This window comes from Stigmatopora nigra, chromosome 23, assembly GCF_051989575.1.
Source record: "Stigmatopora nigra isolate UIUO_SnigA chromosome 23, RoL_Snig_1.1, whole genome shotgun sequence".
Taxonomy (NCBI): domain Eukaryota; kingdom Metazoa; phylum Chordata; class Actinopteri; order Syngnathiformes; family Syngnathidae; genus Stigmatopora; species Stigmatopora nigra.
In genome coordinates this window covers 4,935,051-4,956,959 of record NC_135530.1, presented here as the reverse complement: position 1 = coordinate 4,956,959, position 21,909 = coordinate 4,935,051, and the positions used below count along the sequence as shown (strand labels likewise).

Below are 21,909 nucleotides of genomic sequence, written 5' to 3'. Positions count from 1 at the left end.
TATTCGAATTCAAATTATCAATTGTTGACAACCATTTAACCCTCTCACGGAACTAATGCCATGCGGAACCTTTCGAAGGGAACGCGATTTAACCCGGAAACATAGTAACGTACCCCAAAAAAATGGTAACATGGCGTCGGGTCACTTGAGCAAAATAAACAGTCTAATATTAGGGTTTTACAAATGTAGTAGATTACGGATGCAGCAAGGTATTTACTATTTTTAATTTACATCAGATAAATGACATGCTGTTTAATTAAAGAATGGTATAGCTAACTAAATAACCTTGACATTAGCGTAAGCAGAGAGGATCGACTGGCTGGCCATTACAATACATCAATTTACATTTTGATCTTAAATATGAATTGAAAAACTGCCTAACACAACAATTTACTTTTCAGCTTGCTTGGTTCAACTACGATTCATGTCCAATCGATCGATTGATGATTGCAGGTTTGTTGATTATTCTTTGATTTTTTGTCTATTATTTTTTACTGTAGTGTAATTGATTGCTAATATTATGCTCACTAGTGACGTGGAGATCGGTTTGACTTCAGATGGGAAGACTGTTGTCTGTTTCCATCCTCCCATGGACATTCCATATGAGCTCACCCAGGTAGGAATGAGAGTAGTATATATCTCAGATTGTACTCATTGCATTTTTATCTAATTTGCAACTTTTTATTTGCACAGCCCATCGAGAGGCCCAATCCGCTTTGCAACCCCAACGAGACTCATGAGCAAGTCCTAAAGACGCACCTCAATAAGGAGGTGTTGAAGGACAAAAAGGGTCCAAGCATAGAGGTGCTGAGCAAGATGTTCTTCACAACCAAACACCGCTGGTATCCATTTGGACAGTAAGTCTCAGGCCATTGTATGGAAAATGAACTCCTTTTAAAAGAGTGCACTCTTATTTTTTCTTTGTCATCTTCAGGTACCACATGAGACGCATTAAGAAGAACACTCCAAAGGACAGATAGTTGTGCCAATGACAATTTGCATCAATTTGTCTTTCCATATAATAGAAATATTTGGATTTGACTTCATTTGTTTTTGTTTATCTCTTGAAAATATATGATAGCATCATTGTTTGTACATAATGTAGTCAAACTCAAGTATTAAAGTTAAAAAAAATCAAACTCCAGCACCCTTGCGACCCTTTGTGAGGAAATACAAATGCTGTATGTCAAACACATTAGTCATCACAGTTACAATATCTTTGTTTCTATTAGAAACAACATATCTGGTGACTATCAACATACAACATTTAAACCTGGTTAAAATTAATTAGTTTTTTTTTGTTAAAGGGGAAAATACACAAATTTACTCAGAATAAATTATTGGGCAATATTTAGGAGCATGTTTCGTTTTTTTCATAATAATAATAAAAAAAACGTTAACGCGGACAATCCCGACCGACCGCATTTTTCATGTGACGTTCTGCGAAACCGGAAGCGGGCGTGGTGAACCCCGCCCCTTTGGTTCGGTCCAACCAGCCTGAAGAGAAGGCGACTGTACGGCTAAAAATATTAAAAGAGAAAAAAAGCGCTAACACAACATGGCTGGTTTGCCTCGCAGGATTGTCAAGGTACATTACAGCGATATGTTATTAAACGTGCATAATAAACGGAATTATGTGTGAGTGCCGGGGTGTTATTTGAAGCAGAATGGGATTTTTTTAGTGCCTTCTGGACGGCGGAGGCTGGCAATAGCATGGTTAGCTTCTCGGCCAACTTAGCTCGCCTAAGTATTTTCTTTGCGACTTCCGTTTAAATCAGCCAGTCATGCTTCCCAAATGCGATTCTTCTATTTTGTATATATGTTTATATATAAATGGTTTTATTTTTGTGCATTTGCAGAGTTTCCCCACGAATAAAATGACATGTTGCTATTGGAGACCCAAAAGGGATTCGTCGGGGTCGTCACTTTGGATGTTGTCTTAACATTGATAACTGCGCCAAAATCGCACATTTAGCCGCAATATTAGCATTCATGTGAAATTATCACGATCGATTTTCTCTCTCCTCTGCCACGGACGGGGTTTAATCTAGTTCTGCAGGATTTTAGCAGCTACCTGATAAACACCATACAATCACAACTTCATTATTATTGAGGGAATGCGCCCATATAAGGCACTACTATTACAATTACAAGTTTAATCCCTTGATTGGCTTTTTAAAAGTGTTATCTGTAGTTGGCTTTCCTGAAAAAAACAATATGAATGAGAGATGATGAAAGATTTTTGTGTGATCCCTAAAGGAGACGCAGCGATTGATGCAAGAACCCGTACCGGGCATCACGGCCACCCCAGATGATGCCAACGCACGCTATTTCCACGTTATCATCGGAGGACCCAAAGACTCACCATTTGAAGGAGGCACGTTTAAACTGGAACTATTTCTCCCAGAAGAGTACCCCATGGCAGCCCCCAAAGTGCGATTCATGACCAAAATCTACCACCCCAACGTTGACCGACTGGGAAGAATATGTTTAGACATTTTGAAAGGTGAGGTTTTTGAACGGCTTTCCCTTAAGTCATGTGATGAAAGTTTTTCACTGTTATGACCCTTTCCAGAAAAGTGGTCTCCAGCACTGCAGATCCGCACAGTGTTGCTATCCATCCAGGCATTATTAAGCGCTCCTAATCCCGACGACCCGCTGGCAAACGACGTCGCAGAGCAATGGAAAAAGTGCGAGAGCACAGCCATCGAGACAGGTTGGGATTGCCCTGCACCCGTGGTGACCGGACGTTTGGTCGCCGATCAAATGTACTTGGATATTAAACAGTACTCAGATATTAAACAGTACTTAGATATTAAACAGTACTTAGATATTAAACAGTACTTGGATATTAAACAGTACTTAGATATTAAACAGTACTTAGATATTAAACAGTACTTGGATATTAAACAGTACTTGGATATTAAACAGTACTTGGATATTAAACAGTACTTAGATATTAAACTCTCTGATGAATATAATTTTGACGTTTGGTCGCCGATCAAATGTACTTGGATATTAAACAGTACTCAGATATTAAACAGTACTTAGATATTAAACAGTACTTAGATATTAAACAGTACTTGGATATTAAACAGTACTTAGATATTAAACAGTACTTGGATATTAAACAGTACTTGGATATTAAACATTACTTGGATATTAAACAGTACTTAGATATTAAACAGTACTTAGATATTAAACTCTCTCATGAATATAATTTTGAGAGCTGGTTTCAACACTAAACTCTCTGTCACCATTTGACCGGCGACCAACGGGGACCAAACGACCGGTGACCAAACGTCCGAACAAAATTCTTCCAAGTTAATTCTCTCCAACCATCTTTTTCTCCCTAGCCCGAGAATGGACCAGGATTTACGCAAAGGCCGAGAACGATTATCACAATGCCTGCCCCGGCGTCTGATTGGGCGCCACCACACGCCCTCCTCTGTCGTCAACGTTTCATTTTGACGGACAATGTATGATTATAAGTCCACATCTCTTTGAAAGAAATCTACTTTGGGGTGACTTGTATTTTTTTTTCCTTTGTACGATGCGTTCAATGTGTGTTAGCATTTTTTCCCTCCCTGTGTTGATATTTAAATGCATGGACACACCCTCCTCACGACAGTCTTAAAAAAATATTTGTTCATATACGGTATCATGGAAGAGTCAAGTGCGCACTGGTACGACGTCATCATGTATTAAAGCGGTCTTACTTTTACTTCATGCATCATTTGTCAAATCATGTCTTTTTATGTTGCTCCTACACCAGGTTTTTCAAAAATATGGTATTTATTTTTGATGCGTTTTGCAAGTTAAAGCACGATTTCTAATTGCTTATTGCCCATTTAGGCTTTGTAGTACCCACTTTTTCCTGCTAGGTAGAGCTACAGCATTATAACAACATGGCGAGTGTGTACGAGGAAAGTCAGGTAATAAACATTTAGCGTGGAATTATTTTTCTGTTCAGTTATTTGATGACTCCAAAAATATGTATATATTTTTTATTGCAGCAGTTTAATGACACGTCATGAGCAAGCCAATGAAAATTTTCTTCTCTGGTAATGTTATCAAATTTAAAAATAATAATCTTGCTTTTATTTAAAAATACATCTTGCTCTAATCACTAAAGATTTTTTTAAAAGTTTAATGCAAGTACCTAACGAATGTTAAACAGAAATGTGCAAGTTCAACTCCAACTTTAGTCATGTGTATCCACACCAAATCAAATGTAGTATGTAGTACATTTTCCAGTTATGACCATGTCCCTAATTATTTTTTCTGCTATCCCACAGATCCCCACAAGGTAGCGACAAAAGCAAGGAACCTTCAAAACAGGACTAGTTTAAATGATTTGGACCTCTATCGTTGTCAATGGCAGCCAGTGAGTTAATTTTGTGATATTTCTTCATCATTTTATGGTACTAACAGATCATTTTGGATAATTTCATATTGATTTCTAGGCTGCCACTGTCTGTTGATTTTTGGCCTAATACAAATGCATCCCATTGAAGGGGACACAACATGCTTTTTAGCCAATGTTGACATGTCAAGAACACCCAAAATGTCAGCGCAAATAACCCCCAGCGCAAAAGTGTCGTCACTCTGCGGCAGAGCGCCACACTAACAAAATGGAATCCCTTTGAACGCTTCGTCACTGGAATTCCAGGCACATTTTTTTTTAGCCCCCCTCCTCACCTCCATCCATGCATTGCCTGCATTCAGAGCTTTTTTTCTACCATTCTTGCCCCTTACATAAGAGCTCATTCATAAATCAGTACCACACCTCAGGGAAGGATGAGGCAGAGACAAAATGCCTTCATGGGGAGCTTTTTTTGCTGCAGCGTGCGAATACTGATGAGAGGTCAAGTCATGTCACGGGGAAAGTCGCTGAAAATAGTGCAAACGCGGTACTTCTCGCCAAACGCTACATTCCGCGTCTTGATGCAGCATTCGTGGTGGCTGAAACACTTTCTGTGATATATCCAATCGATATATACTAACTCTGCTTTAACCTCATAAGACTTCCTAAGAAAAGATTGTCAGTTTTAAGGGGTTAAAGCAGGGGTGTCACACTCGGGTTGGTTCGCGGGCCTCTTTAACATCAACCCGATTTCATGTGGGCCGGACCGTTTTAGATATAATATTTATATGTTTTATATATTTTATAAATGGATGAAAAGCCTCAATTATTCAGTTTTTTATAGATCTAATACAATGTATATTTTAGCTTTTTATATATATATATTTTTTTAGATTTTACAAAATGATTTTTGAACTAAAAAATGGATTAAAAAATGACAATTATTGATTTAAAAGGGGGAAGTCAGGAAATCTAATATACATCTATACTCTTCATTTTAATTTGATCCTAAAACAAAGTGATTTACTTTCCTGGGCCGCACAAATTTATAGGGTGGGCCAAATTTGGCCCCCGGGCCGCCACTTTGACACATGTCCTGAGATGTAGTTTTTGAGAAAAATGTTTGTGCTCTTTTCCAAATAACTTTGGTCTTTTCTATGGTTTCATAACTTCCATTCTCTGTATCTTTGACAGGATTATCATCATCATCAACACTCTCACACTGTGACCCACTTGTGTCTCCGACTGTTATCTCAACTTTTACGATGTGGATCCTCCTCGGCCAATAGGCAAAAGGTTACGTTTGGGGTTATCACGCCGCATGACACATTTCGACGATCCACTCACAAGAAGGGGTTGTCAAAATGTTCATTATCAGGTGAGTGTGCAGTAGTTAATGAGTGCAGCGTTTGCATTGTCCACTCAAGCACTATCACATGCCTTTTGTCTTACAGATTTAACTTTAACGCTTGAGTCGTGATCTAGTCGACGTCCTTTGAATGCGGAACAAATAGTTTTAAAGCAACTGTAATCTTTTGTATGTTATGGCTGACTAATGAACTGTACTTATTTTATGAGTCAAGAGAACTGTAATTACCACACATTGTAAGCCAAAAATTCCAGCTAAACTACTGATTGCTAACATTAATGGAGTTTGCACTATAAAACAAATCTTCTAATTTCTAGGCTGACTGGAATTAGATCATTTCTTACGGCACAATCCTGGGAATTCGAAGCAGAACTTTTGTCAGCATTTGGAAGGTTTGCAATAGATTCAAGGTTGTTATTTAAGGCTTCCTAACTTCCAATGTTAACAGATGAAAAAAATAATGTCACATTTGAATGACAAATGCATGATTTCCTCATATTTTTGGGCATTCACCCACATGGCCTGGGGCTTGTTCATTTGTAATGGATAAATGCATCACTTCTCATTTATTCTGTGTATCCTTTTCAGTTTTACTTTTATATATATATTTCCACCAGATCCTAAATTAAATGACGCCAGACGGGTTATTATTTATCATTGAATGATGATTAGTCATCATGTAAACCTGCATTTGAAAGTTTGTTTCCTCACATTCTATATTGTAATGATGTGTTTCATGGGCATTTCGCAAAAGGACCTGCCAAGGGGGGACGGCCTTGGGAAGGCGTCCAATCAGACTCCACTAAGTAGCCGCGTAGTACCGCCTTCGCTGCACAAATTGTCCAATGAGAATCGCCTTTTCCTCAACGGGGCGTGTCTGTATATGTCAAACTCCACTCGCTTGTGTATTGAGTCAGCGGCCATGCGCAAATGGAAGCATAGGAGGGCCGGCTACATAAAATCCCTGCCGGGGGCGGGGGCCTCCATTCACCGCTTCCCTGAGAACTTTAAGCGGTTGTCTGAGATCAAATCCAGCCGGAAAAGCGCCTCGGATCTTCCCAACGACTGCCCTTCCAGGATCTCCGGATTTAGCCAGCGTTAGCAACAATGCGGCGGCTACCTTGCTAGCCTGCCCCACTCCTCCGCTATTTATTTAGTAATTGTCGCCGGGTCTAGCTCGGGGGGAGAATCAGAATGAAGCTCAAACCCAACCAGACCAGAACGTACGACGGCGATGGTTTTAAGAAGCGAGCGGCGTGTCTGTGCTTCAAGAACGATCGCGAAGAGGAGGTAAGGATAACTGTTGTCCCCGGATACACACGCGACAACACGGTTGTACTTTTTTAAGGCCTAAAAGGTCTTTAAATGTGCTGCCCATCCCATACGAAAAAGCTTTCTCTAACGATATTTGCTTCATATGCGTTCATATGAAATCAGGTTCTCATTTTTAGGCATCGTGACGTGTACTGTTTAGAATGACATTGAATTGATCTGCATGTTTTTGTCTACAATTTTCACTGATGCGCCTTGGACCAGCCAGTTTGGGCTAGTTTGAAGAGTCGAGGGGGGGTAAAAAAGGTGAACGTCTTCATTGGGGTTGGCAGTAGTTTTACTTCCCGTGCGACCTTTCAAAATAATAGACGTCATCGGCTACTTTTGCATTGAATGCGTTTCTTCGCAGTGACGTTTAGCTTTTATTTTGGATAAGGATTTTCCGGATGCTTTTGGGTAGTTTGCAGTATCGGAGAAGAGGGGGCGAGGCGCTTTATTGCAGGTCCTCCAGCTTTTCCCACATACTTTACATTGATAAAAAAATCCGCTTTTAATTGAAAATTAATCTTCAGTGTCACCCGGAGTTGAACGTAAAACGACCCGATTGTGTAGGAGTTGGTGGTCATTCGTGTATTTGGCGGCGTCTCGACTCGCAATTTGGCGCATAGCGTTGGTTTGGATGAGGATTTAAAGGGGCCGTAGCATGTAAATAACGAATATGATCTGACAGCCATGAGTTGTTGTCTCCAAAACTCGACTCTTCTGATGATATACTCATCTGTGACCTATAGTTACCCCCGAAAGGAGACAGCAAAACCACTTAGAAATCAAACTTAAGGGCCATGAAATGCGTCACAGTAATATTTCCAAATCAGAGACAGTTCAGAATAATGACTCATAATTATAACAAGACAATCACAGAGTAGTTTAATTCAGGCCTATTACACACTCACCTTTGTTTACTCTATGTTTGTACTGAGATGAGTAATGGTGCCATTCAAGGAAGGTGTGCCACGATGATTGACAGTCAATCACATTTCCAAGATGGGGAACTTCTGAACCTTCAGAGTGGATTATGACAAAAAAACCACAGTCACACACAAACTAGAATTACCAACAAATCACTCTGGATTGGACGTCGCTCGCCGTCAATGGCAGTGAGACATGTCTCTATATTTCCTTTCCAAGTGGCAATGGGTTTGACATCTGTAATTGTCGGTGGAAGTAAATAAAAATGATATCCAAAGATGTCTGGATAGTTCACAAGACATATTTATATGTATTTACACGAATAATAAAAACAAACTTTGCAGAGCAAACAAAATTAATGTAAGATAAAATACTGAAATGCAAGCCTTTTCTAGATTTATTTGCTTCTTGTGCGTGCCATATCCAAATTTAATTTAAAAAAGTCTTAAATTTTCCCCAAAATAGACAGGGCGCCTTATAATCCAGTGTGCTTTAAATATGGAAACATTTTTTAAATGTGTCATTCATTGACGGTGCGCCTTATAATGTGGTGCGCCTTATAGTTGTTAAAATACGGTAATCTATCTGCAGTCTGACATTTAATAGCTGTTTTTGCATTCGACAGCTACAAGCGAGAGTCATCGTTGGTGTTTACGGCGGTCAAAATATCCTGCTAAGAAGTGGCCAGAAAAGATTTAGAACTTAATTATATAACATCTATGATTTCCCCCCTGCAAAACTGTGAAGGATTCTCTCCCTCCTTATGTGAAAATGGACAGGCGACAATCCAATTTCTCTATTGCATTACGAGAAGAACTATTTTTAGCCCCCAATGCGCCGCGTTTATCGAGGAGGGGTGTTCGCCAAGTTTACGGCGACATTTGTCAGCCCGCTGTTGAATAGATTTACTGTAAGTGGCTTCAGAAGTTGCCTCTCCCAAGTGAGCGACACTCTGAGAGCTGGTGTGAATTGCCACCGGTCCAGGAAACACTTTCAGGGCTTCTGGGGTTTCACCCGCTGCTAACTGACCCCGCCCCCTTCCTCGCTGACCCTCTTTCCAAATTTAACCAGTGTTTCTGCCCAGTTGTTACTTGTCCTCTGACCCATCTATCAGGACAGTGTGAGTTATTTTGTTTTTGTACCAAGTATGAAATGGCAACTGCATGGCCATGGTTACCAAATTAAAAAAATCGATCTGAAACAATCTTTACACATGGGTTTTGGTGGAAATCAAAAATAAGTGGTTGCAAATCCAGTCCCGTCCACTAGTAAGCGGTGTTTCCCAGTACAAATCTCAACTCAAATTTCAGAACATATATTATATATTCAATAAATATACAGTTAGCCAATGCAAGTGCTCTACCTCAGTATTGTTGCAGATAATAATAATAATAATAATAATAATAATAATAATAATAATAGTAATAATAATAGTAATAATAATAATAATAGTAATAATAACAATAATAACAGTAATAATAATAATACTAATAATAATGGTAGTGATAATAATAGTAATAATTATAATAATAGTAATAGTAATAATAATAATAGTAATAATAATGATAGTAATAATAATAATAATAGTAATATCGAATCGTAAATCCAAACTGCCCTATTTCATAATTTATATGACATTACTTACTCCTGTTTTCCTTAAAGGCAAAGTTATTTTCAGTGTCGCTTCCTTTAATTGTCTTTCTGCCATGTCAGCACATCGGAAAGCATCTCCTCATGACCACTTCTAATTAAACACACTTTGTAGTATGTAGATTAGCCTCGCTACATTCCTTTACACACAAAACCCACAAGACGACGAGATTGTGGATCTGTTGATGACTGAGACTACCAGAAAGGCACTATTGTTATGATATCTGTACAAAACGGAACTTTATTTCCATTTTTTTGTCCTTTGCACAGGTATTGTTGGTCAGCAGTAGTCGACACCCGGATCAATGGATTGTTCCTGGAGGAGGGATGGAGCCTGAGGAGGAACCTTGTGGAGCGGCGGTGCGAGAAGTTTTTGAGGAGGTGAGGGTGAAATGACAGATGGAGGAATTGTTTATTTAAGCACCATTTATATAAAAAAAAATCCATTCAGAAATAATCTTAAATAAATAAAATCCATTAAAATTATCATAATACATAAATAAATACACATTAAAAATAACAATAAATAAATAAATCCATTAAAAATTCATAAATAAATCCACTAAAAATAATAAATAAATAAATAAATCCAATAGAAATAATAATTAATTAATAAATTAACCCATTCAAAATATTAATAAATAAATTTATCCATTCAAAATAATAATTAATAAATAAATTTATCCATTCAAAATAATTCTAAATTAATTAATTAATCAATTAAAAATAATGAATAATACATCCATTACAAAAATAAACAAAAAAATCCTTACAAAAAACTAAAAAAATGTACTTGGCAAGTTCGTCGAGCTCGTGATATGCATTTGAGGTGAGGGTATTTGCGGTGGAGGTGTTGCCCGGCGAGACCCTCGCCTTCTCAGTTATGGCGGTCATCTAAACTTGGATCCTCACAGGATTCCCAAGTGTTCGCACACCGGCGTTTTTTCTCGTCTGGATTTCTCTGAAGAGTGGCTGAGTGATTACAACTCGTGTCCGGCTTTATGAGAATGATCTTGATGTCATTTGGTTATACCTCTACTTAGCAAATTCAGTTTTGTATTTGTAATTCTTTGTTTTTAGTTAAAAAATCATTTTGTAAAATCTAAAAATATATTTTTAAAAAAATACAATAAACATTGTTTTAGATCTATAAAAAAAAAATGAATATTCTGGCCTTTCAATCCAGTTCTTTTAATCCATTTATTTAAAAAAAAAATCTAAATATTATCCGGCCCACGTGAAATCGAGTTGACACGTGAACCAACCCGAGTCTGACCCCCTTGCGTTAGACGTTACGTATCTAAATATTTTCGTATCTAAGTATTTCTAAGTATTTGCTTGTTATTATTGACTGTATTGTTTTTTTTCCGGAGTTTTGACATGAAAGCAAATCCACTGTCTATTTTTCCCCAGGCTGGTGTCAAGGGCAAACTTGGACGTCTACTCGGCGTGTTTGAGGTAAGAACCAATCGATTGCAATACTTCTAAACCATACCCCCAACTGTAAAGGCCACTCACTTTTGTCATTGCTTCTTTATTCCAAAAGCAAAACCAAGACCGTAAACACCGGACGTACGTTTACGTACTGACCGTCACCGAGACGTTGGAAGCCTGGGAAGATTCCGTTAACATAGGTGTGTTTCAGACATATTCACTTTCTGTCTGTTAACTGGAAGAATGTAACCCCAGTTTGGAGGAGGGGGAGGGTTGTTTACCCTGTTCAATGTACAGCACGTGCGTTCATCCCACGCTGGGTGTGGGCGGGGTTAACATAAATCTGCCCCCTCAGTGTCATCTAAACCAGGGCTGTCAAACTCAGTTTGCTTGTAGGCCACATTCATGCCAACTAGATCTTGTCTGGACCGTTTTATTTTTGGCTGTAAGATGGTAACTTCATGGCCGCCATTGATGACATTAGGTGCCTATTCATATGGACAGAATGAACATTCCTTAGTTCAAAATGGATAGGACGTGTAGCACCGTCAATGGCATTAAAAGATGAGCATCTGCAGCCAGTTGAAGTGAATTGGACTTTTGACATTGTCAGTGAGTCCATTTTTGAGCGTTTTGAGCACAGTGTCAAAGAAAAGAATATGACTGCAGATAAGAAATTGAGCAAAGTGCAAAGGTCAATTACATAGTTCACAAAATTCCAATTAAAAATAAAAATCACGGTCCACGGGCCATATGTTTGACACCACTGATCTACTATGAAGACCGGAATAATAGTAGGCACTGGAATAATAGTAGGCAGTGGAAAATTCCAAAAATAATGAATATTAGTAGGCACGAGATAATTAGTGACGGATAATCGTGTTGCAAAGTTGTATTACAGTTGCAAATAATTGCTGCAATGAATTGCATATAATGTAACTCTCGTATATATTAGGCCTACCAATACATTGTAATTATGTATATTGCAACTCTACCAGTGGCAATTGCACGATCTTACTAGTACTAGTACGTTAGTAAAGGGTTTACACGTAGAAAGTTAATGACGTAGAACAATGCTGCTGCACGGGCTTAATTGAGGCAAAAATTAATAATCGTAGGCACCCGAATAAGAATCGTAGGCATGCGAAAATTTGAGTTGAAAAAATAATTGTAAGCATATGATTATTCGGGTCTTCATAGTAAGCTGTCATCAAATACCCCTCCCTACCCCGCCAAACTTTATCCTACATCTCCCCCCGCAGGCCGCAAACGTGAATGGTTCACAGTGGAGGAAGCCATCAAAGTTCTGCAGAGCCACAAACCCGTGCACGCCGAGTACCTGCGGCGGCTTCAACTCAGCTGCTCACCCACCAATGGCAACTCCATCCTCACTGGCCCGCCCCCTAACGACAATTACCCACACTACAGCGCCACGGCCACTACGCCGTCCACGGGTGGGGTGTTGGCCTCTTCTCGCAGATAGGACTCCCCGCCGCAATTTTTTTTGTACAGTGAAAGCCTGTAAATAGTCTTAACTGCTGGACGGACCAAAGCCATCGCCCCAACTTGATGGACTAAATTGACCGAGTGGCGAAGAAGATGGCGACGCTTAGGCGGCACTGTGGTACGTTTTTAATGGGCGCGAATAGCAGGACGCCGCGGCGCGGACTCCTCTGGCATGCCTTATGGTTCTTTGTATGAATGTTTGTTGTTTTGGCACAACACACGCACACTCTGCGGTCCAGTAAACACAAAGCATGACATGCGGGGAATGTTTTCAGATTACAAATTGGCTTTTAGGTGCATGCAGGTGACATCATCCGCCTTAGAAAGCGCTCGTTTTTTTTTTTTTTTTTTTTCATGTTTTTTCCCAGATCAGTATGTGCAGGACGGTGGGATTTAAAAACGGGAGTTTACAAGTGATGACTGTCGGTTAAAAAAAATAACAGAGTGAATCTGAATGTGAATGAAGTTCTATTTGAATTGAGAAAAGATTACTTCATATTTTCATCTGGATAATAATTTTCATATCAAAGTGTTTTGTAACCTGAGAAATTTGTTGAAGTATTGGTAAGTAGAGGTACCACTGTGGGTAGATTTGTTACAAAAATACAAGCTCCAAGGAAACCCAGAAGCAATGTTCCCTCTAAGATGCGCACTACTATCGTCATCTCTGCGCAGCAGCAATCATATGGCGCGCAGTAAATAAAATCCAAACTTTATTTTGTATTTTTTTTTGTAGTTTTTATTTTTTTTATACCCGTTTCCCCATGATGGCACCGTTTACGCGGCAGTTAGTTGAATGTAGCTCTGTCCACTCTTATGTTTTTTGCATTTTACAGTATGTTTTACATGAAAAATTAGAGGGAACATTGACCTGCACCTGCTTATGGCAGGTGTGGTGATACTGGTATGCCCATAGCGAGTAATGATGATGTCGCTCACACTGGTAACATTACCCAGAAGTTCAAAAAATGAGTGAAAATGGGAATAATTTCAACTAAAAAATATGTTCGGCACAAAAAAATGCGACAAAATGCTGTTGAGAAAGGACAAACATTAATTTTTTTTCCCACCCAAATGTCCGCTGCATCTTAGACTGACCTATCACCGTTTCATTCATTTCAGTATATCATTTTTCCTCTATGAATTTTTCATGTGGCCTAATATTTAACAGTTACTAGACCAGTGGTGTCAATCTCCATCTCATTTGGGCCCGGCCCGTTTATTTTTGTCCATAAAAAAGTAAGTGAATGGCACTGAAAGATGAGCATCTAGAGCCAATTTAAGTGAATTAGACCTGTATCGTCCATTTTTTTGTCACTGCCTTCATTTTAAAGTTCATCTTGTCAACTTTGAATCATTTCCTATTGATTTATCTGGGCTAATTCCTGCGTGTTGATTGCTTTCTGCTAATTTTTGGCTAAATTTTGGCCATTCTCGGGGCAGTTTCATGTTAACTGTTAACTGATTGGCTGCCATTGTCACCGGGCAGATCACCCCCACGAGCTTCATATTTTGACACCACTGTATTAGAACAAATTCAAAGAATGGCCTGTGCTGGATGTGTATTTTATTATTATTTTAGGGCCCTGGTAGGGTCTCTCGCAAAAGGTCACACACGGTTTAACCCGCCATCTGTGATTGGCTACCTCAGTCCAAGTAAATGAAAGCATGAGTTGGGATGCCTGTCTGCACCACCTTTCCATGCCCTTGTGTTTTAATTTAACATTTAAACCTATTCGAGCTGCTGTTGTTGTTTTTATCGCGGGGTTGCCCAAGAGGAGCTTTCTTCTGCCAAAAACAAACCCTCCCAAAAAATATCATCTGTAATATTGCTTCTGTTAATGGCTGAATGACAAAGCTCCAATTTGTCAATGCCTTGGGAAAAGTATGGGAATTGTATTTTTAACCAGAATGAACCTGTATTTACTGTTTTGTATCTTTTTAACTCTGTACAAATAACTGGAGGACCCCCACAGCACAACACCACCATCTTGTACAGTCGTAAGAATGGTTTGAGTGTCTTTGTGGGAATAATTCAACAGTTGCCTTTGACGGCGATACACGTCCAAATTGGATATCTATCAACGTCGGTGGTGGCCAACACATTAAAACTGTTGTGATGGAAGTGAGGAATGGCCTAAGTGCCACATTTGATTTCAGTTAATGTAGAATTAAAAAAAAAAATATATATATAGATATACTTCCCAGATATGTGGAAAAAAGTGTGGTGTTGAACTTGTGATTAATGAATGACTTGTACATGTAAACGTGCACCATACATTTGTATAAAAGCCCCTGCCGATAATTTTTAGGCAATTATTAAACGGGAAGCCCCCCCTGGCAATCTCATGTATTTCATGCAAATGAATGTGAACTGGTGTACGTACTTTGAATGTGAAATCAAAGCAACTGGGAGTCATGTTGTCCTGTCCTCCTCTGAATATGCACGGCCAAGTGGAATTTGACTGACATTAAAGCTGGAGCTTTTGTATTGAAAAGGAAATAGAAAAACATTAAATGGGGGTAACTCTGACTAAAAATCTTCTGGCTGTTCTATTTAATCATAATTTATTCATTCATAAACCAGGGAGTCCATTACAATCACCCTCTTCAAATGGTTTCTCCCTAAAAATGGGCGTGTCGATGGAGTACCTGATTACTTCAGGTGCGTTAGACCCGCCCATCCCTACGTCACTACCTACCGGATGGGTTTTTCAAAAGGACAAACAAAAACGGGTCCAAGTTTTCTCCAGGGGAAAAAGTCGCTGAATCCAATGACGCAGTTGTAAGAAAGCCAAACTGTTTGACTTGAACGACAATGGATGAGTTCCTAAAATCGGTTCTTCCCGGACTCGACTACCGCAATAGGCCGGACAGCGACACCACTTTGGCCTTGCCGTCCGAGCAGAGCGTGCGATCGTCGGATTGGATGACGAGCGACGACCGCCGCCTGCGGGTGCAGCAGCAAGTTCAACTCACATTGGCCCGGAAGGCTAAAAGGAGCTCCTCAAACGGTACGTATCTTTTCGTTTTAGTGCATTTTGCTAACATCAACCTCGCCTAAATACAAATACTACTCTGATGTTTAGCTTTAGGCTAACTTTTACGCTTCTGTGGTGACGTCATCGCCAAACGAGAATATGGTTACTATCAAAATAATCGCTAGTGATCACATGACCATGGTGGCACACTTGAAACTAGTTTTTAAAAGGATTTGGGTGGGTGTGGGTAACTTTCTATTGAAGTCGTCCTTCCCTCCCAAATGTAATATGATTTAAAAAAAAAAAGTATTTATCGTAGGATACGGGTGTCAAAGTGGTGGCCCGGGGGCCAAATCTGGCCCGCCGCATCATTTTGTGCGGCCCGAGAAAGTAAATCATGAGATCTGGCTGGCTCCAATTCAGGGTGTTGTCCCCCGCCTATGGTCTGGATTCAGCTAGAATAGGCTCCTGCGACCCTAACAACGATAAAGCGGTTCAGAAAATGAGATGCCAAGAAAGGCCGTGATGCGTTCAAGTGCTTGCACAAAGCCGTAACCCGACCTTCAAAGTAAACCTCCTCACCTTGTTTCAGGCAGTGTCCACTTACAGAGAAGCTTCGCAAGGAGTTTTGACGCCGCCGATGGACCAAAGCACGGCACCACGGTATACTTTTTTGTTTTTCCCCCCCTTCACTACTGACAGACGTCCAGTCCATTTGAATTGGGAGCATTCAAGTGCGCACATTTGCTGCAAGGCATCCCACATCAAATGGATTGAAGTGTACGAGTGAACGACTCCGTTCACTTCTCATTCTGATGTAATTACGAAATGACGCCACAGGACGGCGACATTTCTCAGCCTATAAATGTCACTTTTTTTATATCTATCTATATATATATATATATATATATATATATATATATATATATATATAAATATATATATATATATATATATATATATATATATATATATATATATATATATATATATATATATATATATATATATATATATATATATATATATATATATATATATATATATATATATATATATATATACACATGTACACGCATGTACACGCATGTACACGCATGTACACGCATGTACACGCATTTACACGCATGTACACGCATGTACACGCATGTACACGCATTTACACGCATGTACACACTCATGTACACACACATGTACACACACATGTACACACACATGTACACACACATGTACACACTCATGTACACACACATGTACACACTCATGTACACACACTCGTGTACACACACTCGTGTACACACACTCGTGTACACACACTCGTGTACACACACTCGTGTACACACACTCGTGTACACACACTCGTGTACACACACTCGTGTACACACACTCGTGTACACACACTCGTGTACACACACTCGTGTACACACACTCGTGTACACACACTCGTGTACACACACTCGTGTACACACACTCGTGTACACACACTCATGTACACACACTCATGTACACACACTCATGTACACATATATATACACATTTTTACACGTATATACACATAAACACACGTGTGTGTATATATATATATATATATATATATATTTTATTTTATTTATTTTTTTCTCTCTGACCATCGACAGCCCGTTATGTTTATTTTTTTAGGTTATAGATATTATACTATTATACTATTGTTACTTTAGAATGACCCTCCAAAAAATACATACCTATACATACTTACATATTGTTTTTTTCCTGTAACAATGTTCTTTTACTGGTGTGAATTATATCCTGAAAAATAAGCTACTAAAAGCAATGTCTGATTTTTACAGCTAAATGGTTACAATTGGACTTTTTCAAAGAGTGAGCGTTTGCGCAAGCCGTCCAGAAGAGTGGAAGTTTCCCCACCAGAGACGCCCAACACTGCTGGGCGCCATTTTGTTTTCGGTGCTCGCCCCCACGGCACGTGTACCTTGCCCGTTCGCAGCGTCTCCCAAAGGAACTGCTCACTTCTCGGCCGCTCACTGGGCTGGCATCAGCGTCACGGCGTTATCGAGACTCCGCGTGGGGGGCCCGCCCACACCTCCACGCCCACCGCCGACGGCGTCTCCTGCGTCTGGTCAGACAGGTCGTTTGCCCAGCGAAGACACAATTCCACCTGGAATGGAACGGCCTTCCCGCAGAGCGAGGGGATGGTCGCCGCCCCCCGGTTCTTTCAAAGGCTTCTCCGACTGAACACGTACCCGCCCTCCTCGGTTGACGGCGCCGTGGTAGACTCGGGCCGAGTGGGGTCTCGGCTGATCCGAACCAACGATGCCGTCGCTCTGTAAGATTCATTTTTTGGCACGTTTTGGCTGATTTTTTTGGGGCATTTTCTGATTTCCCATTTTTGCCTCCAAAGTTTGGATAAGCCTCCCCAGATGACTTTGGAACGGGCCGTCAATCTTCTGACTCATCAGAACGAGGAGACGCTGATCCGAGCTGCCGCACAAGTCCAATCTCAGTGTTTCAAGAGCGCCCACGCCAGGAAGATGGTTTGAGTTTTTTGTTGTTAAATTGGAAGTCCTATCATACCGGTGTCCAAGTGGCGGCCCGGGGGTCAAATGTGGCCCGCCATATCATTTAGTTTGGCCCGGGAAAGTCAATCATGAATTCTGACTTTCTGTTTTAGAATCAAATTAAAATGAAGAGTATAGATATATTAAATTTGCTGATTTCCCCCCCTTTTTAAATCAATAATTGTCTTTTTTTAATCAATTTTTTTCAGTTTTTAGTTCAAAAATCATTTTGTAAAATCTAAAAATATATTTTTAAAAAAGAGCTCAAATAAACATCGTTTTAGATCTATAAAAAAACTGGATATTCAGGGAGTTTAATCAAGTTCTTTTAATCAATTTATTAAAATAGAACATCTAAATATTATATCTAAAATGGTTCGGCCCACATAAAATCGAGTTGAGCTTAACGCGGGCCGCAAACCAACCCGACTCTGACACCCTCGTCCTATAAATTGCATCCTAATTTCACTTCCAGGTTTATTACATGCGAGGCATAAAAAAGCTCCTGCATTTGCTCCACAACAACGAAGAGGAAGAAGTTCAACGGGCCGCGGCGTCTGCCCTGCGCAATGTCGTGTACCAAAGCAGCGACAACAAAATGGAGGTGAAAGATCACGGTGGTCTGGCCACCGTTTTGCACGTCTTGAAGAACAGCCGCGACACGGAGACCAGAAGGCAGCTCGCTGGTGAGTTTTGTCAACCCAACGGCATCAATTACAAAAAGCAAGCAAGGCCGTCTTCCTGATTGGATTGGACTGTTACCTTCTCAGGCCTTCTGTGGAACTTGTCCTCTCATGACTTGTTGAAGGAAAATCTGTCCAGAGAAGCTCTGGATGTCCTCACGCAGTCTGTCCTGGTGCCCAGCTCGGGCATTTCCGAAGGAGAGAACCCCAAAGACGAACTGCTCGCCGATGATGAGGTGTTCCATAACGCTACCAGCTGCCTCAGGTAAGCCCACTCAACCTTCTGTCCACATTGTCAACTTGATTTCACGTGGGCTGGACCATTTTGGATATAACATTTTAGATTTTTTTGTTTTTATAAATGGATTAAAAGAACTGAATATTCAGTTTTTTATAGATCTAAAACAATATTTATTTGAGTTTTTTTTTTAAATATATATTTAGTTTTTACAAATTGATTTTTGAACTCAAAACACAGAAAAATGGATAAAAGATTATAATTATTGATAATTATTTAATCATGAAGAGTATAGATGTATATTAAATTTCCTGATTTTTTCCCCCTTTTAAATCAATATTTGTAATTTTGTAATCATTTTTTTCTGTTTTTTGTTCAAAAATCATTTAGTAAAATTTATTTTTAAAAAGCTAAAATAATCATTGTTTTAAATCTATTAAAAAACTGAATATCAATCCAGTTCTTTTAATTCATTTATAAAAAAAAATGTTTGGATGGAACTTTAGTAAAATCTGGAAAATATATTTTAAAAAAAAAGGTAAAATAGATATTGGTTTAGATCTATAAAGATTTTATTCCAGTTCTTTTAATCCGTTTATAAAAAGAAAATCATACTTATGCAGCATCATACTTTTAGTCAAAATTTAAAAAATGCCATCTGCTTCTTCTTTATTTACATTTATTTTCTCAACTTTTTTTTTTACATTTAGAAACCTGAGCTCTTCCGGTCCAGATGGAAGAAAAGCCATGAGGGATTGCGAAAACCTCATTGACTCTTTAGTCTACTACATCCGACGAACTGTATCCGACTACAAAGCCGACGACAAGGTGCCGCCCAAATCTACCTCCCATCTAATCTCCTATTAACCTCTTGCATTCTTTTTTTAAAAAAAAGTCCATAGAAAATTGCGTTTGCATCTTGCACAACTTGTCATATCAAATCGAGTCGGAGCTTCCCGCTTGCGATCTCCTGCCGTCGTCACCAGAAGCGGCGGCTCACGAGCCCGTGACGCTCGGATGTTTTTTGCCACGCGCCGTCAAGACCAAAGAGGTAAACTCGATATAAACGGATTTGGTATTTTTAGCATTCAAAACAGACTTGGCGTCCATATTTAGGAGACGCGGCATTGTACGCTGCTGGAGGAGAAAGCCAACCCACGTGGAATCGAGTGGCTTTGGAGCTCCATCACCCTCCGCATGTATTTGTCCCTCATTGCACGAAGTGCTCGCCACTGCACGCGAGAAGCGGCGGTCGGGGCGTTGCAGAACATTACAGCCGGAAACGGAGCGGTGAGATGTCGACTCTTGACTCCCTCTGGTGGCCAGATGTGAGAATTTCAATTGCCCGCAGGTGACCGAAGCTATTGCTTACGTGGTCGTCCGCAAGGAGAATGGCCTTCAGCACGTGAGGAAAATGTTGCGAGAAGGCGAGCCCGACGTGAAGAGGACGGCCGTGTGGCTTGTCAAAAATCTGTCGCGGTTTTCCCAGCTGCACTCCGATATTGGTAAATTGCAAAAAATAATGTTAATAATTTTGAATGAAACAATGTCTTTTGCCCTGAAGTGACGCAGGTCTTACCAGAATTGGTGGAGCTCTTGCCCAATAACGACACTGGAAGCGACGTCCCCTCAGATGTGACCGCGTCTGTGTGTCACGTGCTTCTCAACTTGAGCCGCAATGACGTGCACTGTGTTCGAGCGATGTTGAGCCAGGATGCCCTCCCCAAGATCTGCAACATCAGCAAGGAGGATAACGGGTAAGTCAGCAGCAGTCATTGTTTCAGGGGCAGGAGGGGGTCTGGCTTCAGCTTCCAGGGAAGGGTCGTCCAACTCAATTTGGTTGGCGGGCCGCATTCATTCCAATTAGCGTATTTTCTCGCATATAGGCCATATTTGTAACTCCAAAAACTACTTTAGGGTACTTCTTTCAATTTGAGGTCAATTCCCATTGATTTTTTCAGGTTTCCAGGCATTTTGACAAACGCCCTTTCGTGTCAAAATGGATTGGACGTCTAGTATTCAGCATTCGCTTTGTCCCTTATCTAGTATCGTGAATGGGTATATCAAGACCCCGAATGTAAGACGACCAACACTTTTAAAGTGCAAAAAACACTGTCTTATATCTAGGCCAATACAGTAATATATGCCCCTTCAGGTGCTCCATTAAAGGGGCCCCCGTTTAACCCTCTTTGCCCCGGGCCCTATTCACATTTGCTCTGCCACTATATCATGATTTTTTAATTTTTTTTAATTTGTATTCTATATATTTCCTAGTTATGGCCCAAGTAGAGCAGGGGTAATGGCATGTGTCCTACTGCACTCCATGTGGGAGCATACTGATCTCCACGGGACCTACAGAAAGGTGAGCCATCAAAGACGCATTGTAGTCTTCCGTCAAACCTTATGACGAGAGCTCACGATTGGTCCATTTGTTTTCAACAGTGTGGCTTCGGGAAAGCAGATTTCATTAACCCGAGGACCACCAAGGCTGTAAACTCCCTCTAGACTAGGGCTGCTCACACTATTTTGTGTTTTTTATATGTTATGGGCTTTAGACCTTTTTAAAAGAATCCAATATTTATTTTATTTTGCTTGTACATTACCGCAACTAGAGTTCTTTTTATCTAGAACGTCTATTATGACTGCAACTCGTTTGGTTCTTGAGAAAAACTAAATATTTTTTAGACTTTTTGGAGTGCGACGGCCCGGTGGAGCCGGTGGTTAGATTGTTGGACTCACAGCTCTGGGGTCCTGGGTTTGAGTCCTAGTCTGTCCACCTATGTGGAGTTTGCATGTTCTCGTTCATTTTCAACATCAATAAATGGCAATTGGTGGAAAATAGGGGTTCGGTTATTAGAAAACATTTAAAATCCAAGGGATGCTATTAGC

General features: G+C 40.0%; 4 protein-coding genes across 4 annotated transcripts; all 4 read left to right on the top strand.

Annotated features, from left to right (window-relative positions):
- Positions 1-79: 79 nt before the first annotated feature.
- mrpl42 (mitochondrial ribosomal protein L42) lies at positions 80-1,144 on the top strand. Its single transcript, XM_077709960.1, has 5 exons — positions 80-209; positions 402-453; positions 532-616; positions 694-857; positions 935-1,144. Exons 1-5 carry the CDS (start codon positions 131-133, stop codon positions 978-980), a joined length of 426 nt encoding a protein of 141 aa, XP_077566086.1. The 5' UTR covers positions 80-130; the 3' UTR covers positions 981-1,144.
- Positions 1,145-1,423: 279 nt separating this feature from the next.
- ube2nb (ubiquitin-conjugating enzyme E2Nb) lies at positions 1,424-3,960 on the top strand. The gene is made up of 4 exons (XM_077709959.1): positions 1,424-1,588; positions 2,260-2,506; positions 2,576-2,716; positions 3,357-3,960. The coding sequence occupies exons 1-4, from the start codon at positions 1,559-1,561 to the stop codon at positions 3,422-3,424; spliced, it is 486 nt and encodes a 161-aa protein (XP_077566085.1). The 5' UTR covers positions 1,424-1,558; the 3' UTR covers positions 3,425-3,960.
- Positions 3,961-6,626: 2,666 nt separating this feature from the next.
- nudt4b (nudix (nucleoside diphosphate linked moiety X)-type motif 4b) lies at positions 6,627-13,289 on the top strand. Its single transcript, XM_077709941.1, has 5 exons — positions 6,627-7,025; positions 9,897-10,007; positions 11,040-11,084; positions 11,173-11,260; positions 12,323-13,289. Exons 1-5 carry the CDS (start codon positions 6,930-6,932, stop codon positions 12,541-12,543), a joined length of 561 nt encoding a protein of 186 aa, XP_077566067.1. The 5' UTR covers positions 6,627-6,929; the 3' UTR covers positions 12,544-13,289.
- Positions 13,290-15,269: 1,980 nt separating this feature from the next.
- pkp2 (plakophilin 2) lies at positions 15,270-21,859 on the top strand. The gene is made up of 13 exons (XM_077709677.1): positions 15,270-15,580; positions 16,140-16,210; positions 17,374-17,867; positions 17,943-18,075; positions 18,575-18,785; positions 18,870-19,047; positions 19,731-19,848; positions 19,916-20,071; positions 20,137-20,310; positions 20,372-20,525; positions 20,585-20,777; positions 21,295-21,382; positions 21,463-21,859. The coding sequence occupies exons 1-13, from the start codon at positions 15,385-15,387 to the stop codon at positions 21,523-21,525; spliced, it is 2,229 nt and encodes a 742-aa protein (XP_077565803.1). The 5' UTR covers positions 15,270-15,384; the 3' UTR covers positions 21,526-21,859.
- The last annotated feature ends 50 nt before the right edge of the window (positions 21,860-21,909 follow it).